The sequence below is a fragment of the Anoplophora glabripennis genome, unplaced genomic scaffold (genome assembly GCF_000390285.2).
Source record: "Anoplophora glabripennis isolate ALB-LARVAE unplaced genomic scaffold, Agla_2.0 scaffold142, whole genome shotgun sequence".
Taxonomy (NCBI): Eukaryota; Metazoa; Arthropoda; class Insecta; order Coleoptera; family Cerambycidae; genus Anoplophora; species Anoplophora glabripennis.
The window spans coordinates 329,909-351,569 of NW_019416275.1; the positions used below are offsets into that span (position 1 = coordinate 329,909).

Genomic DNA, 21,661 nt, shown 5'->3' on the forward strand with positions numbered 1-21,661 from the left:
TTATACAAATAAAACTTAGTGATAATAACTGAGGATCCCGAGTTTCATTTGGGTTGTAAATCATTATGACAGACGAAATAGTATAATAACATTGCATGGCATTAATAAATTCCCACAATTTTTTGAGATTGTATTTAGTTGCTTTCTAAATGATCTATTTAAGAGAAATTCAATAATTGTAACTTAGTCGCAATTGAACAACATCGATATTGAATAACGTCACCGTCTATATCTATTCAAATATTTTTAAAACACCAATCTTAATATGTATGTCAGAATAACGCTGTGATGTGACGTATTAATAGGTCACATGCTCGTTATGTGTTCTAGCCTGTAGTTTTTGATAGTCGTATGTACTAATAATAATACATATACATAATTTGTAAATAATTAATTAATTAATCTAAATTAATACAAAAATCCATCTACTGAAAAATTTTAATAGACATTTTAACGTTTTCCGATGATAATATCGTATACTTAGCGGTTGGGACGTTGGTAATTGTCTTAAATACCTACCAATAAAAATTAAGGGTCTAATTAAATTATTAGTAATAAAGCTGTTACCAAAGCGGATTAAATTTTAAAAAGATGTTATGGGAACATCGTTGATTGCCAATTAAACTTATCTCATGAAAAGATAAATCCATATTATATTCATTAACCTTCGCCTTTGACAAAAATTGGATTACTCTACTTTAAACGAAACAAGACGCTTGTTAGACGTCTTTATTGATATCTACCAAAAAAAATATACCGTTTTACAAATTCTTCTAAAATTAAAAATGTTTTTTAAAACCGTTACAGGTTTATAAAAAAAAAGAAAATGAATTACTTGAATCAATCAACTTTATACTTCTTATTTGATCAGGAAAGAAATGCATTTAAAAATAATTTCACAGTTAAAAATAAGCATCAAGCATAACTCCATATTATAGTCTTAACACAATGTTAACTTAGTCTTAATTGTCTTAAATACAGTTTTCTGCACCGTCCCAGGGGAATTATGTCTGCTATTGCTACAAACATTATTACAGGAATGCAAGTTAAAATCGATTTTAAACGGTGAACAAATTTAACATATTTAAAATTGCTACTTGGAAAGGACGACAAAAGTAAATAAAATACCTTCTGCTTCTGTGCTTTCACCGGTGAAACTGAGGGGAATTTCAGAATCAAAACGTGTTTTCTTCAAAATATAATTATCAGAGCGTAACATTTTAATTTAATGATTAGCATGCCCGTACATTCCTGTGATTAGAATTTAAAATTTGTGGTACACTCAAAGGTCAACATTTTGTACTATGTTGGCTGGTGGTCACACTCTTTCATATTTGAAGCTGCTCAGTTTTGTAATCGGCTTGAGGTGGTGTACTTTTAATTAATTTTTTTTTCTGTGTTATTCACTTTACAAAATTAATTACCTGTGCAACCTTAACTTAGATGGCTCTTCTTCTATCCAGTCTTTTACCTTATATTGATATTGTAGTATTGTTAGGTATATTATAGTTATTATACAGGGTGTCCCTGAAAAGGATGGACAACGCTTGACCACAGGTTACTCTGTTTTGTGTGTTTCAAAAAGTTTGTTATTTTTCATACAACTAAAAACAGATTTTAATAAAAAAAAATATTCAATTCATTTCAACTGTAAAGTACCAGTACCGTAGGTGGCAAGTCATAATTTTGAAACTGTCACACATTTTTGTCGTGTTTCTCTGCTTGTTATGGTCCGTTATACAAATATTCAATTAGCAGATATACATTTTACATACTGTAGAGCGATTGGCAATGCTAGACAAGCTGAACGACTTTATAGACAGACTTTTCCCAATCGACGTTGTCCAACAAGTAATGTAATACTTTTTCAAGCGTTCACCGTCGAGCGCGCGAAATTGCATGTTAGTCGCTACCAAAACGTCGAGCAAGAGAAAGACCTGTTCGTACAGTTCATTTGGAAGACAGAATTTTGGAATCTGTAGATGAAGAGCAGTACCGGACAGGTATCAACAGATTTGGGTGTATCACATGTAACAATCTGGAACGTCTTACGTGAGCAGCAATTACGCCCATATCAGTTCATGCATTAAATGAAAATGACTATCAACCGAGGATTGAATTTTGTCAGTGGTTTTTACAACAATGCGAACAGACTGATTTTCAGTTATTAATATTATTTACCGATGAAGCGAAATTCACAAGAGAAACCATTTCGAATTGTCATCATAATAACCACCAATGGGCGATGATAGAACTTATAAAAGGTTCCTACAAAAGAATTACCATCACTAGAAGAAGTGCTATTGAGGTTATATCAATTATTATGATGGGGCACCACCTCATTACATCCTTACCGTTATACAGTTGCTGAAGAAAATAATAAGTAATAAGCCCAACCCAGCTTTAAGGGCCAACACGTAACGTCCCATCATAGCACACTCACCTTCAGCTAAAAAGTAAACATGTACCTTTCCCTTCTATTACATTCTCCTTTTACATAATAAATTGCATCGATGTCGACTGATGTTAACTATTAACTAAATGTGTATCATTCTTTTACCGTAATTCTTATATCCTAGGGCGCTATAGACCGGTTCAAGAGTAATATTAATAGCAAAAGTGTTCCTGATTAATGACTTTCTTCTACTATTCTGCTCCTAAAAAGTGAACGCCATTACGCTTACATCTGCTCCGTAAATTGTTTTGTTTATGACACTTTTATATCACTATTACTTGGGCTAAAAAATGTGAAGTTGTGCTTCCGGGCATCTACGGATGTACGATTATAATTGACAAGATTTGTTGCTGCCAGACGAACATTTTATAATAGACTCGGATGTTTGCTCTGCAACTAAAAAGAAATTGTCCTTAGAAAAAGGGCTTGAACTGTAAAGGAACAAACATTAATTAAGTTTTAACTGCTGGAACAAAAAAGATTATTTTATAATCGTCGGGAGGCGATGTATAATCTTTTAAAAACATATCGCAAAAATAATTATTTAGTTCATAGACATTTAATATTAACTATACAAATACGCAGCATTATAGTAATCGATATATAACTAACAGAAACTATTTTAATTAATTTCTTTGAGTGTTATGAATGAATAAATAAAAACAGTTACTTATCCAGGACCGATACATATACAATGTTACTCTTTTTATATTATTATGACGTCAATAAGTTTTACATTTATAAAACTCTAGTAATAAGTCTCAGGTGAGAAAATATACATACATCAAGTCAAAAATCTTACGCGCGACCGAGAGCGACGTTCACGCGCATGCGCGGGTCTGGCGATCCTTCTCCCGCGTGCGTTCATTAACGTTAACTTTTACTGCTGCTAGCGCGTTTATTACATGAACTATCAATGTAAAACAATCTGAAAATAAAAGTTTAACCCTTTCTTTAATTGTCTCTAAAATTCCGGTCCGATATATCCAATAGTTAATTAACAAATAACGTTATAAAAAAGTTATCTTGGGAACAACGAGGCGTAGGTGATTTCTCTCTTTTTTTTTAAATTGCCTTGCCTTGCGCCAAATGCACCAGTCAAGGATTATTTTTATGAGTAGTTTTGCCTAATCAAAAACAGTGAGATTTTTTGGTTAGGCAAATCTACTTTCAAAAAAATAACCTTTGACGGATCCATTTGGCGCAATTACTAATTTTTTAAATTAGTTTTATATTAAAAAAACAAAGCACCATAAAAAATATATGTCGAAATATGTGTACTTATAGACATTTGCGCAATTAATAGCATTACGAGATACATTTACAATCATAATTGAAACTCTCTTCAAATTGAAAGCAGCAGTTTGCAATTATGTAAGATTAAAGTGTCACATTAAAGATGCCTTCCAATACTTACAAGAAAATAATTTGAAACTAGCGATAGTATTATGTTAAATAATGTTATTAATAGTGATATTTTTAGTAATGTTATAATAGACTCTTAGTAGCTACTAAAATTGACTATTAATAAGGCTGTAGGCAAATGTTTTTGAACTGGTAAATTTGAAAAATTTATTTGAAAATATTAATATATGTGAGAGATGTTTTTTTAAATATTGTAACTATTTGAACAGTCACTTGCACCAATTAAGACCATACTAAGTGATTATAGTTACTGGTATATTAAATAAAAAAAACTTGATATCCAAAATATTTAGTCCTTTGTCAATCAGAATTAAAAAATTAAACTATAAGGAAAAACCATGAAGACACTCTTTAAATTGACTTTATTATGAACTTCTGACTGAAATAAGGTCACTACTAATTTTTGTGATTTAAATTTAAAATAACTGTAAATTTCGAGAACAATTTTCGCACTTTTATAACTAATACGCTTTAAGTAGCGTTTCTTATAAAATCCAACCCATTTCTCGTGGGCGTATTACGTATGATGTATACCTATTAATTATTTAGTGTTCAATTATTTTTTTTTGGATATCAATAATTTTTTGATATACTGGGTATATGCCTAACTATACTTTCACAGCTTCAATATCAGAGTCATATCATTAATATTGAAAGAAGTATTAGAAAGAAACGTTTGATGCAAAATAGAATATATTTGAATCATAGTCGTGCGAAGAAAACTGTGAGGCAGGCCAATGAATACTACAACTAATCGTACAACCTCTAATATCTACGTTTGTATCGATTTTTCCTATTAAAATTACACAAAAAAATGTTCTTGCATTGGGTAAAAGTTAATATCAAGTTACAACTCTGAACGAACATCTTATAACAAAAAAAAATTAATAAAAACGTTTTTTTCAAATAATAATTTTGATACTTTATATCTTCAAAAAGAGATCTTTAAATGAAATATGGCATACATGAATTTTTCTACACACCTAATACGATGTTTATTTATATCATTTTTAAACTAATATCTATCTATTTCAGACTGTAGAGACAAGTTTAATTTGATTTGTAATTCGATTATTATTTATGATATGTTGTCTTATTTTAATTACAAAGATAAAAAATATAGGTCCTAAATAAATAATAGGCAAAGAGAAAACGCGTGCCACACTGTTTTACGTTTTCTTTTGAATTGTTATTTTAACAAGAATTTCTTATACATAAATGAAATCTTTTCATAGATATTCGGGATTATTTAAACAGAACTGTGCATTCTTTTGTTTAATGTAGATCCGATTGAAATGGATAATCCACAATTTGGCGTTGCTTTGTTCACTCAACCGACGTAATTATAAACGTGCGGTTACACTTATTTAATTCAATGATTTACCTCTACGAAGGTTTCCGAATAGTTGAGTTTGTTATGCTTCAATTAATTTTTATTTTTATTAAACTGTAATAAGTGTATCATATAGCAATATGTGATAAACACCGAAAAAATGTGATACAAAATCGAGAAGCACAAAATTAAATTGTATTTTTCCACTGCGGAAGTAGTGCAGCAGGTATTCGGAACATAGATATTTTACAGTTTGAACAAATTCTTCTTGTTCGTGAGTTTGAAATGCACATAGATCATCTTACATACATTTAAATATGGCTGGCGGGCTCTTGAAAATGAAACAAAACGAATAATTTTCAGGAAAATTATTTTTCCGAAAAATGCCGAAAGGTAGTACTTACCAATACAACTATAACAACATTTTTCTGTATGTAGTACTTAATTCTATTGAAGAAAAATAATCTGACGTTATTAATTCAGTCCTGATTAGACTAGTAGAATAATTGATACACGTTCATGTATAGGGTTTAGATAGTTTCAAATTAAAATGAAATTATACATTGAGATATTGGAAATTTGCATATTAACATAAATTTCTACAAAATTAATTATACCTACTTAGTAAATGTAACTATTGTTTACTACATTTAAAATAAATCTAATATGTGAACATTTGAAAACACTTAAATAAGAAAACATTAAGGATATATTGAGAGAGGAAGAGGTAAAAGACGCAGAATAAAATAACTATAAAAATGCTAAACAAAACAGAAAAGAAACATTTTTCGGTGAGTATTATAAGGAGAACTTATTTTATTGAATATATTTCATAAGAAATAGAGAGGATGAAAAATAGTCAACTAAAGTTGAAAACACTTGAAAACACTTTTACAATATATTCTGATTGAATATACAACTGTTTTCATTTTTAGATATTTTTAGCATATTCTTCAAATTATTTTTTTATTGCTATTTTCTTCGTTATTTGATATTTTGAAAATCGTATGTATTATATGTAGTACCTTATGTACTGAAGAACAAAAATGTGCCTTATTCTGGAAAAAATAAAAAAAATAAAAATTCTTACTAGTAGTACTACAACAGGTGTATGTCTTTGAGATAAAAATTAATGAGAGCTCCATCATTATGAACATATAATAATTTTTTTATACTACACTGAAAACATAACCGTTTTCAAAATTTAATTATCTTCAGCTGTTTTTAAGAAAACGTATTTAATAAGGTATATCGATTACCCTGTACATGATTAATTTGTCTATTAAATTATTAGATTTTTCTTTTTTTTGCATAATTATTTCATATCCTAAAAATCATAACACTTTATAAAAAGATAATTAGTTCAAACGCTACATTCAATCGACAATGCATAACATGATTTAACACTTCCTTAACCATTCTTCTGTTCGTACATTCACCTAGGACAGTCTTATAGGAAGTCTACAAAAATTATGCATGAATAAATATAAAAATAGTACGTAGGCAGACAAAAAAATATGTATTTTATGTATAGACGTATAAATAATATACAAGTAATCAGACTTATATCTAGTTTGCTTAATTTCATTTGTATAAGTAAGAATAATAATTACTTTTGCGTAGAAAGTTTCGAAGAAAATTAATAGCAATTAATCTGTATTAAACTTCCTCAGTTGGCTTTAATTCTTAACTTGTTCTACTATCTTTATTTAAAACGGCTGAAATGAAATTTATGAATTATTAAATTAATAAGAATTTGAATAAAAATAAGCAAGGAATCTTTGGGGCCATGTGAGAAGGTCCTTAAAGAAAGATCTATCTTTATATCAGCTACACAAAAAATCTATCATTCATAAATTTGTCAATACAAACTAGAGGGTCAAAAATCCAGTTCCGGAAATAAGTTGAAATTTTCATATTTTTGTAATAAAAGTAGCATAATTGGAAAATCTTAAGAGTAAAATAGGTAGATAGAAATTATAATCATTTAATTGAAAATCTTATGTTGAAAAAATAATTCGTAAAATACTGGGTGCTCTACATGGAAAAATGTTTCAAGATTTTTTAAAGATCTGTATGCATACAGCGTGTCTCTAGATAGGTGAACGAGACAAAATATGTTGAAGTTGCCAAATTGCTTCCCAGGACTTAATCATGTCTGTTTGTGAAACAATTTGCCATGAATTTAAATCCATACAATTCAATAAACCTTGGAAATTTAGAAAAATCTGATTTATTCATCAGTAAAGTACCATTTCTTTGAGATACAAAATGTTATTAAAAAAAAATTTCTTAGAATGAAAAGTTAAGTAGGTACAAAACTTCAACGTCTCAGACATAGTTTGTTATTTTTGCTTGAAAATTGTTAGTAATGCGCTCTTTCTGTATACGACAAAATATTATTGAGAAAAATAGAAAAGTTTCTCAAAGATTCAGTATGTATACATATAAACTGTTCAAGGATTATATTATATTAATGTTTTGCTTGATAAATTTTTGTCAAATTGTTCATTCTGAGAAATTTTTCTTAATAACATTTTGTTTTATCTTACACAAGTGAACTAATTTTGCGTTCCAGATTTTGCTTCACAAACAAACAGAGCGGCCACAAAAGGGCATTTTTCAACTGCTCAACTGTAGTTGTTTCACCTTCCGGGAACATGGTGTATACGTTAACCGTTTTAAAAGTATTTTTGGAAAATTTAATGCTAACGCTAACGATGCAAAAATCATAATTAAAACTCCTCAATGAAATATTGTAATAGGCGGTTATCGTGAAACGTACTGTGTATAGGGGACAAATATTAGAAACAGTTTATTTGAATATAGTAGAAGACATACCTCCTAAGGGGAATACAGCCCCATAAAGGCGAGTCAATTCAATTTTTTTATACACAATCTCCGACTCATTCGAGAGAAATCGAAAGAATGAAATTTGGAACTGAGTTTTACTGTTATGTTACGAACAGATTCGTGTAATAATTTTTAACTCAGGTTGTGAATAAATATTGCTCCAACTTTTTCATATACGTTTGAAGAGAAGTATTAAATTTTAAACATCTTATTAAAAATATATTCGTGTGTTATATTGATTGGTTGTACCGTTTTAGAGTTAAATTATTTTAACAATTAATTATGTGCTGAAGTTCATACAAAATATGTTTTGAAACGGTTGATAATTATTTTATTTGACAAATTGTCACTGACTCCATATCAATAATAATATTTTGTGTTATAAAACTACAGGGTGTCCAACAAGGTTTTGTCAAAAATGAAGGCGTATACACAGGAGCTCAAAATAGTTGTAGTACTTCATAAAATTTTTTTCGATTGGGCTTCGTTGTGGAATTATTCGCCTCCAAAGAAAGAAGTTTGAAAAACAAATTTCAAATGTAACTTCTAAGTCGGTACCATGAAAACAATGAAATTAGGGCAATTAAAGTAACTCAAGATAATGTTCATTTCCAAGTTTAAACTGATATTCAATATGCCTGGATTATACAGGAGCAGACGAAATTATCCTCTTCCTATCTTTGACAGTGTTGCCAAATTTGACATTTTTCTTTCATAGTTCGATTCCTCTCTCACTTTGTTAAAAAAAAGGTATATCAGTCGATTTTGAGCTCCCCTGTACACCCCTCATTTTTGACATGGCCTTTCCGGACACCCTGTATACCAATTTACGAGTAGTGCAAGTTCTTAAGGAAATATATTGGCAGGAATTATTTATTTGTGGCATTTTCAGTTAGGTACTCTTTTTTATGTGATTGTGTATTTCTGCTATTCTGTACACAAAACTTTTGCCAGATAATAATATAATCCACTTTGATATACAGCTCCTTTTGATTACTTTTCGGGTATAAACATTGTCTCATTATTCAGAAGTTGGTTTAAAAAAATAAAAATATTTCGTTGGTCTGTTCGTCCTTGAATGGTGATATTGGAGATACCCGAGCCAGCTCTGATTTAACAATTCAGGTAACATTCTATTACATGCTATAGTTTACGGTTATCTGCAAGTGAAGATTTTTTTTAAATTGTCTGTCCGAAGAAACCGGAAACTAGAAAGCCTTTCACTAGCTTATGGTCACGCCTAGGGAACGCTATAAGTACTCCACACGGAACAATCTCATTATCAGTGCTGGTCTTAGTTCTTCTACACACGCAACATGAATCTAGTTACTGTAAGTGTACAATGCAGTGCGATGAAAAAGTGCCCAAATTTGTCGGATATAGTGATATATACATAGAAAAATTCATCATAGTTTTGATTACACGGTCATAAAACTGATTTTAGTGCGATATTGCGTTAAAGAACCATTAATCGTTAAAAATAATTCAAAATAAAAAATTGCTGAAGTAATTGTATAAACAAAAGTTTTCATTACACCTGAAAAATATATCAAAAATGTAATCATCAATCAATTATATAAAAAATTATAGTTTTAATTTTCTCACGACCAATTTAGGAAATAAAAATAATTATGGAAATAATTTTCAAGTAATTAAAGTAATTCATTTAAATATATACAGGGTGTTAAATAAGTATGTACAATAAATTCAATAGATGATTATTTGAGTGATTTTAATATAAAAAGTTCATATAAACATCGGTCCGCAGATACTTCGTTTTCAAGATACAGTTCTTTAAAGAACTGTTAAGGGGCTAATTTAACCTTAACTTGATTAGATTTGTTAAGTCCAGTGGCGTCCCGAGTGGTACCTTAACGAATATATTTGATAAGAAAAAATGTACGCCACTGACTTTTTTCTAATTTTTATATTTTTTTGGATTAAGCAACTAAAAATACAACTTTTTGTCACTTGAATGTTTTTCGTACCTTGATTAATTTTTGGAGGAAAAAATAAACTCCTTCGTTAAGGTACCGCTTGGGACGCCACTGGACTTAACAAATCTAATCAAGTTAGAGTTAAATTAACCCTGTAACACTGCCAAATTAAAACAAAATTGGGCACCTAAAGGGCGTTTAAGATATTTGCGAAATAGCAATTTTTTTCACAAAAGTTTGACACACTGTAAAACGAAGCATCTGCGGACCAATGTTTATATGAACTTTTTGTTTTAAAAGCACTCAAATAATTGTCTGTTGAATTTATTGTACATACTTAATTAACACCCTGTATATTCTTAACTTCATTATTTGTGAAATAATTTTAAAATTTTCTATATTTTCGTTAATAAAAAATTTGTAAATTTTATAAAAACTCAGCATTGGTTTTTTTGGATTATGGATTGATTTAATAATTGGTAAAATATCTAAATAACCAAAGAAAAAAAATAATACTTGTTTGTACCATAAAATATAAAAATTTGCTTCTACATTGTACTTCGGACTAGGTTCCATTTTTCAGTAATTTTCTGACTAACTGACCCTCAAATTATTTTCAGTCAAATTAAAAATTATCTTCAAAATATGTAATTAAAAAGATATTTGAAAATGTAAATTTGTCATCATAATCAATAAAATAGGGACCTACCAATTCATAAAATTCAAATATTTCTAAAAAAATACATATTTATTATTTAATAGTAAGTTTATTTCTGTGCCAATTTTTAATGATAAAAGAAAAAATATCCAATCAAATTTTAAAATGTCTGAATCGTCTGAGATTATTTAGTAACTCTTTTTTGTTTTACCTCCGGTGAATAAAATTTCAAAATTAATTAAATGAAGCCTTATGACAAGATTCAACATTACACCGAAAAAGAAATCAGAGAAAAAATACTAAAATCGCTTTTCTAACCTACAGTGAAGTAAGGTAGTGCTGTTTTTATCTTTTATTAACTACTTTTCATTGTGAAATTTTCAGTTAGGTTAAAATAATTCCATAAAATTAATTCTAGAGAAAAACAACTTATTATTTGGTTTGTTTGTATTTGGTTAGTTTGTATTTTCTACCCTTTCTTTTAAACTAATGCTCAAGTGTAAACTCCACAAATAGGTAACCATATATTATCGATTTATAAATATCCGTTTCTAATAATGAGTATACCTAAATATACATCACGATCTTTCGTAATTAGTAACACTTTCTGCAGACTTTCCACTAAATTAGCGTCATCATCGTTAGAGGAAACAAAAGCTGAACGATCATTTTTAAGATATAAACTTCACTACTATATAAAATTCTTTCAAGAAAACTTGCCTCGGTTTTAAAAGTAATTTTATTCAGACTTTAACAATCCGTCTGCATAATTATTGTAATTAAGTAAGCGTTTAATTTTTACCAAAAGGAACAAATTTAATTGTTCATTATTACTTTCCAAAGCCCTGGTTTGTTTAATTTGGTTCCTAGTGGTATATGTTACATTGTAAACAATAATTTATTAATTATTTGCGCAATTCAGTGATTTCAAATATACGTGTTCATTTTTTATTAGTACACAACAAATTAAACAAAATTATTAGGTAGGTACATATTTAAGTATAAATTGACATGAATTTTATAAACTTTCTAAATATTTGTATTACTCTTGGTATTCCAATCAACATAAAAATTATATTTGGTTAGTTATTATTGAAAGAAGTCTTCGCATAGTAAATCAATTATTTTACTAAATAAACAATTTTTTGTGGATAAATACATAAAAACATAGCGGTTCTTTTCTATTTTCAGTATAATAAATTCTGTAAGAATCATTCATAAATATTTTCAATTAGTTTCAAGTTCTAGTTCCAGTGAAAGTCACCATTGAAATCTCTCTAGTTAGAATAAATACTTTTTCATCTTTACAAAACATAAAATGTGGTTTAAAGAGAACTATTACCACGATCTCATTTATTTTAATACGTTACTCCTCGGTAGGTAACTGAGTCTATTTTGTTTAATGCAGCCAACTACTTTTTAATTAACAATTTTTAATTAAAATGCGTAATTATGTAACTTTACGTTACTCTTAAGATATTAAGCATTTTCAAAATAATTTTTAATATGCTTTTAAATTCCTGTAAAATAAAACCTAATAATTTCTACGCCAAATTCGATAGACTTCGCAATATCATATAATATAGGCATACAAGTGAATTAGATTATTGTACAATAAAATAGTACAATTCATATTTGAGTAATCAAAATTATTAGGGGCTTCGATACAATCTTTAACTTGATTGTACGATATCTCAAAAACAATAAATTTTTTTAGATTTATTTATAGCTCAGCAATGATGAAAAATTAAGAGTGATGATGAAAAGTTCCTATATTTTGACCTTAGCGCCACTTACAATTTACTCGCAAATTATTCTACTTTAAGTCCTAACTAGCTCCTCTAGAGTTGGCTAGAATCAAAAAAATATCGTATCAAGTTATCAGGTAGGGGAGTTCTATGTGAATCACGCTGTATACATATCACTTCAAGATCAAGATTTGAAAACACTTTTGGAATTAGCTGGAATTAGCTCTTAATACTTTTAAATAAAGTAAAAGTACAAGGGCTAATAATACAAAATGTATAATAAATAATTTGCCACCAATTACTAAACTTTTGAATACAATGTTATTGTTATTTCTATTTTTCGGCCATTTTCTTTTGGAATTGGTTAAACTCGATAGTGTGGGTGAGATATAACCTACGAAATGTGCGATATCTTAATGGACTCTCATATCAACACATGTGGTAGGTTATATCTTACCCACACTGAAATATATCGGTAGATATACATCCAACTACCTAGATCATTAATTGTCGTTAGTTATTTATTAAACACTGTGAATCTAATTCAATGTTCGGAGTTCTAGTCCGCAGGCTAGTAGTTTTGCATAATATAATTAGTTCAAATCGATTGTGTTTTGTTTTTCAGGTCGGTGCCCTTTTCTTGGCCTTAGCTTTAAGTGACGTGCATGGTGGAGTCATAGGTGACTACGGTGGTAATCAGCAAAGCGTTGAGGAGCATGGCGGGTACGATGAAGGGCAGAGTCAAGATGTAGAAGGCGGTGGAGATTACAGCGATTCAGATCAGGGAAGCTTCGAGGGTGCGAGTGATTTGTCCAATCACATCAGTGGTGGAGAAGAACACGGATCTGATTTAGGTCAGGAAGGATTGTCTTCGCTGCAACAGGACTTTGGACATAACCAAGACGGAGGTGAGTTTTTTTTTGTAAATAGTAAATACTGTAAGATGTAATTATTTCATGCATAGTTTATTTATTAAATGATTGGAATGACATCATAAAATAAAATCAATAGAAGATGCAAATATGATAAGATTTTTTATGTTAATTTGTGATTTAAAATAACCTATTGCCTTCTTTACAATAGTATAGTACACGCTAAGAAAACGAGGCGAATGAACTTTTGAAATATAGAAAGTGATGGGTACCATATTGCTGTTGGTTGGACTAGTAGCTCTCAAATTATTTATTTACTAGCTCTTGAACTAAATAGTATCTGCCTGTGCAATTCTTCCCACATTTTTTTAATTACATCCATATTGTAGATCCGATTTCTTCTGGATTTAAAGTGTTTGTTTATACCAGTAGTGTACAGTAGTAGTGTATATTAACTTTCTTTGTTCCATAAAAGGTCAGTCTTTTATATGGTTTGTTTTCTCTCACTGGCCAAATCATACATTTTTTTGTGTTAATTTACTAAAAAAATAAATGAATAAGTAACTAAACAAACAAATGATTACTGAAGAATCGAATTTAAAGAAACTTTGAGGAAATCTACAATAATTGTAGAAATAATCAGAATATAAATGCGACAATTTATGCCCGTCCTTATTTTAAGGATAATTGTGTGAATTCTCATGACAATATTTTCTGTGCAGTAACACTCAATACTTAGGTAAAAGTTTACTTTTTTGACATATTCATTACGCATATTATTATTATTATCCCAACATGGTCACCTCTGGAAACAGAATGCTAACGCAGTACCAATCTTTTGCTACTTACTTTTTCAATAAAATCTATTTGCAATATATTCACACTTTCACAATTTCAAATACTACTCCTCTTAAGCTGCGGTCTCACCTATCAACTCTCTTTCTAGCCATTTGATATGCGGGATAGATGCTTATTTTTTTAATTACTTTTTTATTGTTTATTTAACTGATATAGTCCAGTTGATAAAGGTTCGGCCTGTGTCAAACCTTGATAACCCGGAAATAACTACACATGCCTACTTTAAATGATGAGTATAATAACAGGCTAATTTGATGACAAAGTATTTTATCAGGAAAAAAGTTATTAACAATTTAATAGTGAAACATTATTTTTAGTAGTTTTCTTTAAATAACTCAGCGGGATGACCTTGTACGAAAAAATGCTTAGGACATGATTTTGTTCGTAATAAAAATTGCTACAAAATGGCGGTGGTCCGATTACGAAATCTGTAATAACAAAGCCGTGAGATTGAAAAAACGGTATAAAACGTCAATTTTTTAAAGTTGCTGTAAAAATGTCAATTATAAACAAAAAGTGAAAAAACTATCGAAAACTGTAGTTCAATATATTTACAAAAATGAAAAAAAAGCCGAAAATCAGGAAACTTTTTGTTCTATGAGGTGTTATACATTCATCGGCATCTGAAACTCGAAACTTTGCCAAATTTGTTTGAAGCTTTGCTGACACTTGAAATTTGGTATACACATAGTGTACATAAGCAGAAACCAAAAGCAATTTGTAAAATTCAAGTATCTTAATTTTTGCAGTTTTGGTAAGGTTTTATACGTTACCCTAGTTTTAAACGTCACCGTTTTTTTAATTTTTGGACGTATATTTATAAGATATTCCATAACGGTAGATTAGCCAGAACAATTACCTACAATTTAAAAAAATATATATTTTCATCGTTTAGAACCTAAGCTACTTAACATTGTGCGCCTGTTAGCCGTACTCGTATATTATTCAACATATCAACATAAAACAAAAACGTACGTGTGGGGTGAACCTTTAACTTTAAGTAAGCAATTGTTTAAATTTATTTGCTGTTGCATATTTCTAATAGTATACACCGTCAAGCACCGAAGAGCGGAGCTCGCGCTCGAAAATAATTGTTAATAACTTTTTTCCTGATAAAATACTTTGTCAGCAAATTAGCCTGTTATTGTACTCATCATTTAAAGTATTCCTGTGTAGTTATTTCCGAGTTATCAAGGAAATGTCACCAACATTAACCTTTCGGCCTCTGTCGACTGGACTAATGGACGAATTTAGTAAATTAGAAATAACTCACAACTGATTTAATCTTAAAATTTCTATTATATTGCATTTCATTTTTAATCACAGATGGGCATCTGTCCTCAATGGGCACGTATAACGTCGAAAATTAATTATGAATTTGCAAGAAAAATGAACACTAGGTCAAATTACTTATTGCTTCAAGGATATATTTTATCGTGTCGAATTGTGCAGGTGCTGACTTTGGCGGGCATTCACCACAATGGCAGGGGGGATTCACTGCCAGTCATGGACTCGGTGGAGGAGCAGAGCAAGGTCAGTTTTCCTTAGGTGGTGGCGAAGAACATAACATTGGAGGAGATGAAGGACATAACATCCAACTCTCCGGCGGAGAAGGAGGTCATGAACTCTCACAAGGTGGACAAGGATTTGATTTTGGAGCTCACGCTGCTCAATTAGTCTCAAATGGAGGACACTTTGAAGGACAAGGCATCGATCTAGGTGGACATGGCGGATTTGAAGGTGGTTTTGGAGGTCATGGAGGCTCTTTCGATTTAGGTGAAGGCGGAGATCACAATATTGACCTCCAACCTAAAGTTGAAGTACAGCACCATCACATTCCTACGAAGACAATTGAGAAAACCGAACCAGTGCACATCTCAGTCGTCAAGAAAATCGGCGTTCCTGTGCCTCACCCTGTTGGAGTTCCAACCCCTCAAGTTATTAAGGTTCCGGTACCACAGCCCTACGCGGTTCACATCTCAGTACCACAACCTATTCCCGTGCCCATCTACAAGCTTGTACCCCAGGAAATAGAAAAGAAAGTTCCCATCCACGTGGAGAAGCTAGTACCAGTGTACGTAGACAAGCCCTACAAAGTAGAAATTGAAAAGCATCACCTCCAATACGTAGACAAGCCATATCCAGTCCATGTACCAGTTTACAAGCACATTTACCACCACGTTTCTAAGCACGGAAGTGGTGGACACAGTGAGGGCCAAGGACATTAGAGCTGTTAACTAGTCATTTGTAGACCAATTTGGTATTTGTTCACTTTGGCGTTGGGTAACGTCGAAGAGCTTTATTCATTCTCATGATCGCCATTCTTATTTCACTCATTGTCATCCATGTATATTGTTATTAATTTTATTTTTCGTATTTTATATTTTGTTATTTGTTTATTAAAAGAATTTAAAATTCTAAGCTTTTCTGTGTATTGTTGAAGTGTCTTCTGCAACAAAATAATACTATCGAAAGGTGCAGTGATATGAGAGTGATATCTCTGATAATACGATATTTATCTACGATTAAGACAATCTTAAAAAAATTGCAAGCTAAGATTGATAAATTGATTGATGACAATTTATCAACTTTATACGCTTACAGAGTGATTCGATATAGAGGGAGGGCCATTAGTGTGGGAAAGTAAAATAACTCTCTTGTTATTCGTAATACAGAAAAAAACTTGTACAGAGTCAAAAAACCTAAAGGATATAATTAATTTGAAACACAAAGGGCGATGAGTAAAAACGGGATACGCCAAATATAATAGTTTTTAAATGGAACACCCTGTATATTTTTAAACATATGGATTTCCGAGAAAATTCTATATATGGCAATATAATTTTAACATTTTTGTGTCTATGTAGAAAATTCTTCGAATTTTGGAGAAGCATGACCTCGAATAAGTTGTATTAACTTTCAACTACTAACACTTGGAGCAAAAATATTTAACAGAGTTATAGGCAAATGTTAGGCAAAGACTCGTATATTAGCTAATATCAATATTTTATACAGGGCATTTTTTTATAATACGATCATTTCTAGCAACATTTCTGTAAAAACCTAATTTTTATTATTTTCGGTCGCACGAAATTAGCTTTGGAAAAAACTGTCACATTGTGTCAACTTGTCAGTTCATAATTCCATTTTGAATTAATTTTATTAGTTAATATTTATTTGTGATATATTTTAAAAATAATAAAAATTAATTTTTTTCGGAAATGTTGCTAGGTATATCTTAAAATCTAACAATTTTAGATATAGAACATGCTTAATAAAAGTTGAAGTGGACCGATATGTGAATAAAATAGAACAATAAAATACAGGGTCAACAACTTCTTCGAGGTCATGCTTTTCCAAAATTCGAAGAATGTTCTAGATAACTTGGCAACCCTGCACTAAAATGATAAACTCTTTATGTTGCCATATATAGAATTTTCTCGGTAATCCATATGTGTAAAAATATACAGGGCGTTCTATTTAAAAATGTAATATTTGGCGTGTCCCGTTTTTACTCATCATCCTGTATCTATCAAATTAATTTTGTGGTTTAGGTTTTATTGATTCTGTATAACTTTTATATAAACATTTTTTCTGTATTTTGAGTAACAAGGAAGTTATTTTACTTTCTCACACTAATGGCCCACCCTGTATGTATACTTTACTCGAAAATGTTTTAGATGTGGAGTGTCAGTTTTATTAAAAAAATGTTTCCGATTATTTTTCAGTATTGTAGAAAGCATCAGTTCAGGTGCTTTATTTTCTCGAAATATCTGCTCAGTTGACAATAAAAATAGTAACATTTAATTTTAGAAAATTCCGATAAGATAAGCTTTCGCATTTACTTTTAAAATTATATTAAGCTCCCGAGAAAACTTTTTTATCTAGCCGTTAAAAAGAAGATTATTGACACCTATCTCCTAATATTTTCATATTTATTTAAAATATTCTTGTCAAATAATACAAATGAAGACACAAAATTTTGACATTAAATAAGTCCTATAAAGAAAAAAGTTTATGTAAGGATAAGGATAAGCTTCGTATTAGAGAAGATTTAGACAACGAAATTAGATAGAAATTTGGCGAAATTACTAAGCAAGAAAGAAGAAAAGTAACAAAAGAGTTGAAAATGCATAGAAAGAGGAAACTGGTTAACTGAAATTGAGAAAAATATTTAGTGTTTTATGTTATTATTTTATTCTTTTGCCATATATCTTCTGTTGTGAATATTTTCATTAAATATGATATAAAATTTTAGGGGCAGGCAAATTCCTATTGTAAATATTTATTCCCAACTAGATAAAAAAATGCTAGGAAATTGTGTAACTTTATAGAAAACAAAAAGTAAATGGAAAGGTTTATCTAACAGTCTTTTAGGTGAAAGTTAGGCAAGAGTATATTAACTAATTTTAAGTGTTTGGGTATTCATATCTTGAGCACTTTTAAACACATTTTAATCAAATTTGGTAGAGAGAGTGAGAGAGAGGTTACGGGGAATTAGTATAGTTTTAATATTTAGACAAAAAATCGCAAATTTTATTAAAAGAAACCTTTTTTAATTTAAGAATCGGTCACCTATGACTAGAATCAAAATAATAGCTTTGCAGGTAATAATTTTCTGATAAAATAAAAGATATATAAGGGGTCTCAAATAACGTCGAATTTATTTGTCAAAGTGGGCTTTAAATTTCATTTAACATAAAAATAACGCCTAGAATAAAAGAGGCACCCTGTATTTTAAATGTGCTGAAATTTAATTGATATAGATGAATACGTTTCAAATTGGACGTCCCTAAAATTACTTTTAAATGCAGTCATTGATCAAGAAGTGTTTTTAGATTTTGAAAACGATGAAATTAAAGAATAAATTCATATATTTTAATTTAAAAATGAGGACGGATTAAAAAAACATTTTGTTAATGACGTACAATTTTTTTATTTATGCTGTCACCTCTCTTTTCTATTAAGCTTATAAAATTGAAGTATTTTTAATTTTAGCATTTTAGCATTTGAAGCATACATTTAAAAGTTGCGTTTGTATTCCGTTCTTCCAATATTTCGACAATGCAATGTTATAAGCGTCTGGGAAATATTTGGGGAAAATAATTATTTTTTTTGAGGAATTTTAATATTCCGTATCTCAAAAAATAAACATGTTAGGTACATACAACAAACTATAATTTGTCTTTGATAACAAATCAGTAAACTGTATCGTTGTTATTAGAATATAGGAATGATAATTAATTGTATTGGGACTTTCAAATGTAACAAAAACTATTTTTTTTAACTTAGATTCAGGTATTACAAGTGGAAGTATAATAAAAAGAAGTATTGACTCAGTGAAAACTACCATTGCTAATCAGATTTAAACTATCTCTAGTTAAGTCGTTTGAAAAATTTATATTAAAAACATACGTTTTAGAATTCAATTTTTCCTTTTCAAAGGCGACAGATGTTAAGAGTGATTTATTTATATATTCAGTGGACTGCTAGACTTGATTACTTTCTCGTAAACATGGCGCAGTTTCTTATACTTGCTACACATTATGATGAAATATTCTAGCTGTCAGAGCTAAAAGATGAATGCTTTCTTTTACCTGCCTAATCCATCAAGCCAAGCAGCTCTGCCGTGTAGATATTTACCATCTTATCAAATGAGGTTATAATGTAGAATGCTTAATTAACAGAGGCTGGAGAAAGTCAAGTAAAACCCTAAATTATTGATTTAAATATGTTCGCTGGAGCTCCAAATACCTACATTTAGTACACAAACGAGGTCGAGCAATGAATCCCTTTACCCGGCCATAAATAATTTACAGGGTTTTCTTCTCTTTGAAAATAACTGATTGTGAGTATCATTCTGATTCTGAGTTACACTATATCTATGTCTATTTATAAAATAGTACTTCATTCTTTAAAATTTATTCTATTCATTTTTTAAAATATTTCTATATGTATCTCCTACATATGTTTCGGTGTTAATTCCACATCGACAATATCGGATGCACAAAGATACTCAAGTATATAATAATTAAACTGGCAATTTACTAGATTTCGTTAAATCATATTTTCCTGTTGTTTAAATGTCGGAACAGTGAGAGCAATTGCATTATTGCAAGATTACCATATTTTTGAAAATGTAAAAAGAAGCTTTAATTAATAATTTATTATTTATATTTTTAAAATTACAGTAATATAACGTTTCATATATCTATCTCTAACAGTAAGAGATGTGACCAAAGGAATGTGTAAAATTTTTTCATAAAAATGCATCCTTTAATATTTTGACTTAGATTTTTGCTTATAAATTCATTTCAATGGGTCACCTTTTGAAGGGACTGAAAAATTTGATTTAAAGTGAAGAAAAAACATTGGTTATATAAGTATAGTATACTCAAGACAAAAACTAAAAAAGTTATAAGGACGTCTCAGTCTTAAGTTGAACAGTGTTTTTTATTATTGGAATTTTTTTCCGGAGAAAGATTTTATTAAGGTATTTTCGTAGAACTCAACCCGAATCCTTTTAGAGTTAATTTATATTAGTTTTTTTAAATAATTTCTTCTTTTTATAGAATTGGATAATTGTCCAGATGTGAAATAATCATACATTAATTTTCAGATTAGACAACAGTAAATATCTACATAATATAATTTATATTAAAGGAGTTAGTTTTCTTGAAATTACATCTTTAATGGATTTTAATAAATAATTTTTAATAGTACCTAACAATTATTAAATTTCAATAAAAACTTTTACAATTTAGTGTTATCTGAAGCAATCGTAGTTGCTTTAATAGACAACATGATTTAGTTAATTTGGGAATCTTAAAATATTGCAGTCCCCAATATGTATTATCAGTTAAGGATCATGTCTGTAAGGTTTGATATATATATTTTGCATACCTAGATGTCTGATGTCAATTAACCTTGTTTGACTTCATTTGAGAGGATTTAAAAAAAAAGAATTTAATTTAGGAATTTATTTGAATTAGCTTAAAATAAAGCAAAAATAACAATTTTTCCTTCTTTTTAATTTGGAAGGAATTAGAACATTGATTACCCGTTTAATTACTTTTGCATCTCTTTAATCCCCTTGATGATTCACATATTCCAGAAAGAGTTAATGGAAATTTACTTGTAAATTAATATTTGAGAGAATGTTTATTTTTCATTATTAAATATTATAACTTCATTCAGAGACGTACCTACTAATTATTCTGTGATTATAATTTTCGACTAATAAACACAAACTGCAATTCTTTAAAGATAAATGATTGCGCTACATTACCACCTTATAAAATGACAAAATGGAGGTAGGTACTTTAGGTGATATGTGGAATAGCGACACTTACTGGGAGACCTAATATACCGTATACGAGGTCTGTTCAGAGAATAACAACTTTTTGAATTCCATCGCGTTGCGCATAACCTTCTCTGTAATGTAACCACAGTCCTTGGATTATTGATATCTCATTTAGTTTTTAATTGATGACGTCTACATACAGAAAATCAAAGATCTGGT

General features: G+C 29.6%; 1 protein-coding gene across 1 annotated transcript; it reads left to right on the forward strand.

The window, feature by feature from the left end:
• The first annotated feature begins 9,365 nt into the window (after positions 1 to 9,365).
• LOC108906329 (sodium/potassium/calcium exchanger 1-like) lies at positions 9,366 to 16,560 on the forward strand. The gene is made up of 3 exons (XM_018709559.1): positions 9,366 to 9,397; positions 13,035 to 13,317; positions 15,592 to 16,560. Exons 1-3 carry the CDS (start codon positions 9,383 to 9,385, stop codon positions 16,365 to 16,367), a joined length of 1,074 nt encoding a protein of 357 aa, XP_018565075.1. The 5' UTR covers positions 9,366 to 9,382; the 3' UTR covers positions 16,368 to 16,560.
• The last annotated feature ends 5,101 nt before the right edge of the window (positions 16,561 to 21,661 follow it).

Bases quoted from the DNA above. Each gene is read 5' to 3' on its own strand.
- LOC108906329 (XM_018709559.1), top strand. The intron at 13,318-15,591 runs GTGAGTTTTTTT...CGAATTGTGCAG, and splicing joins TGGACATAACCAAGACGGAG to GTGCTGACTTTGGCGGGCAT.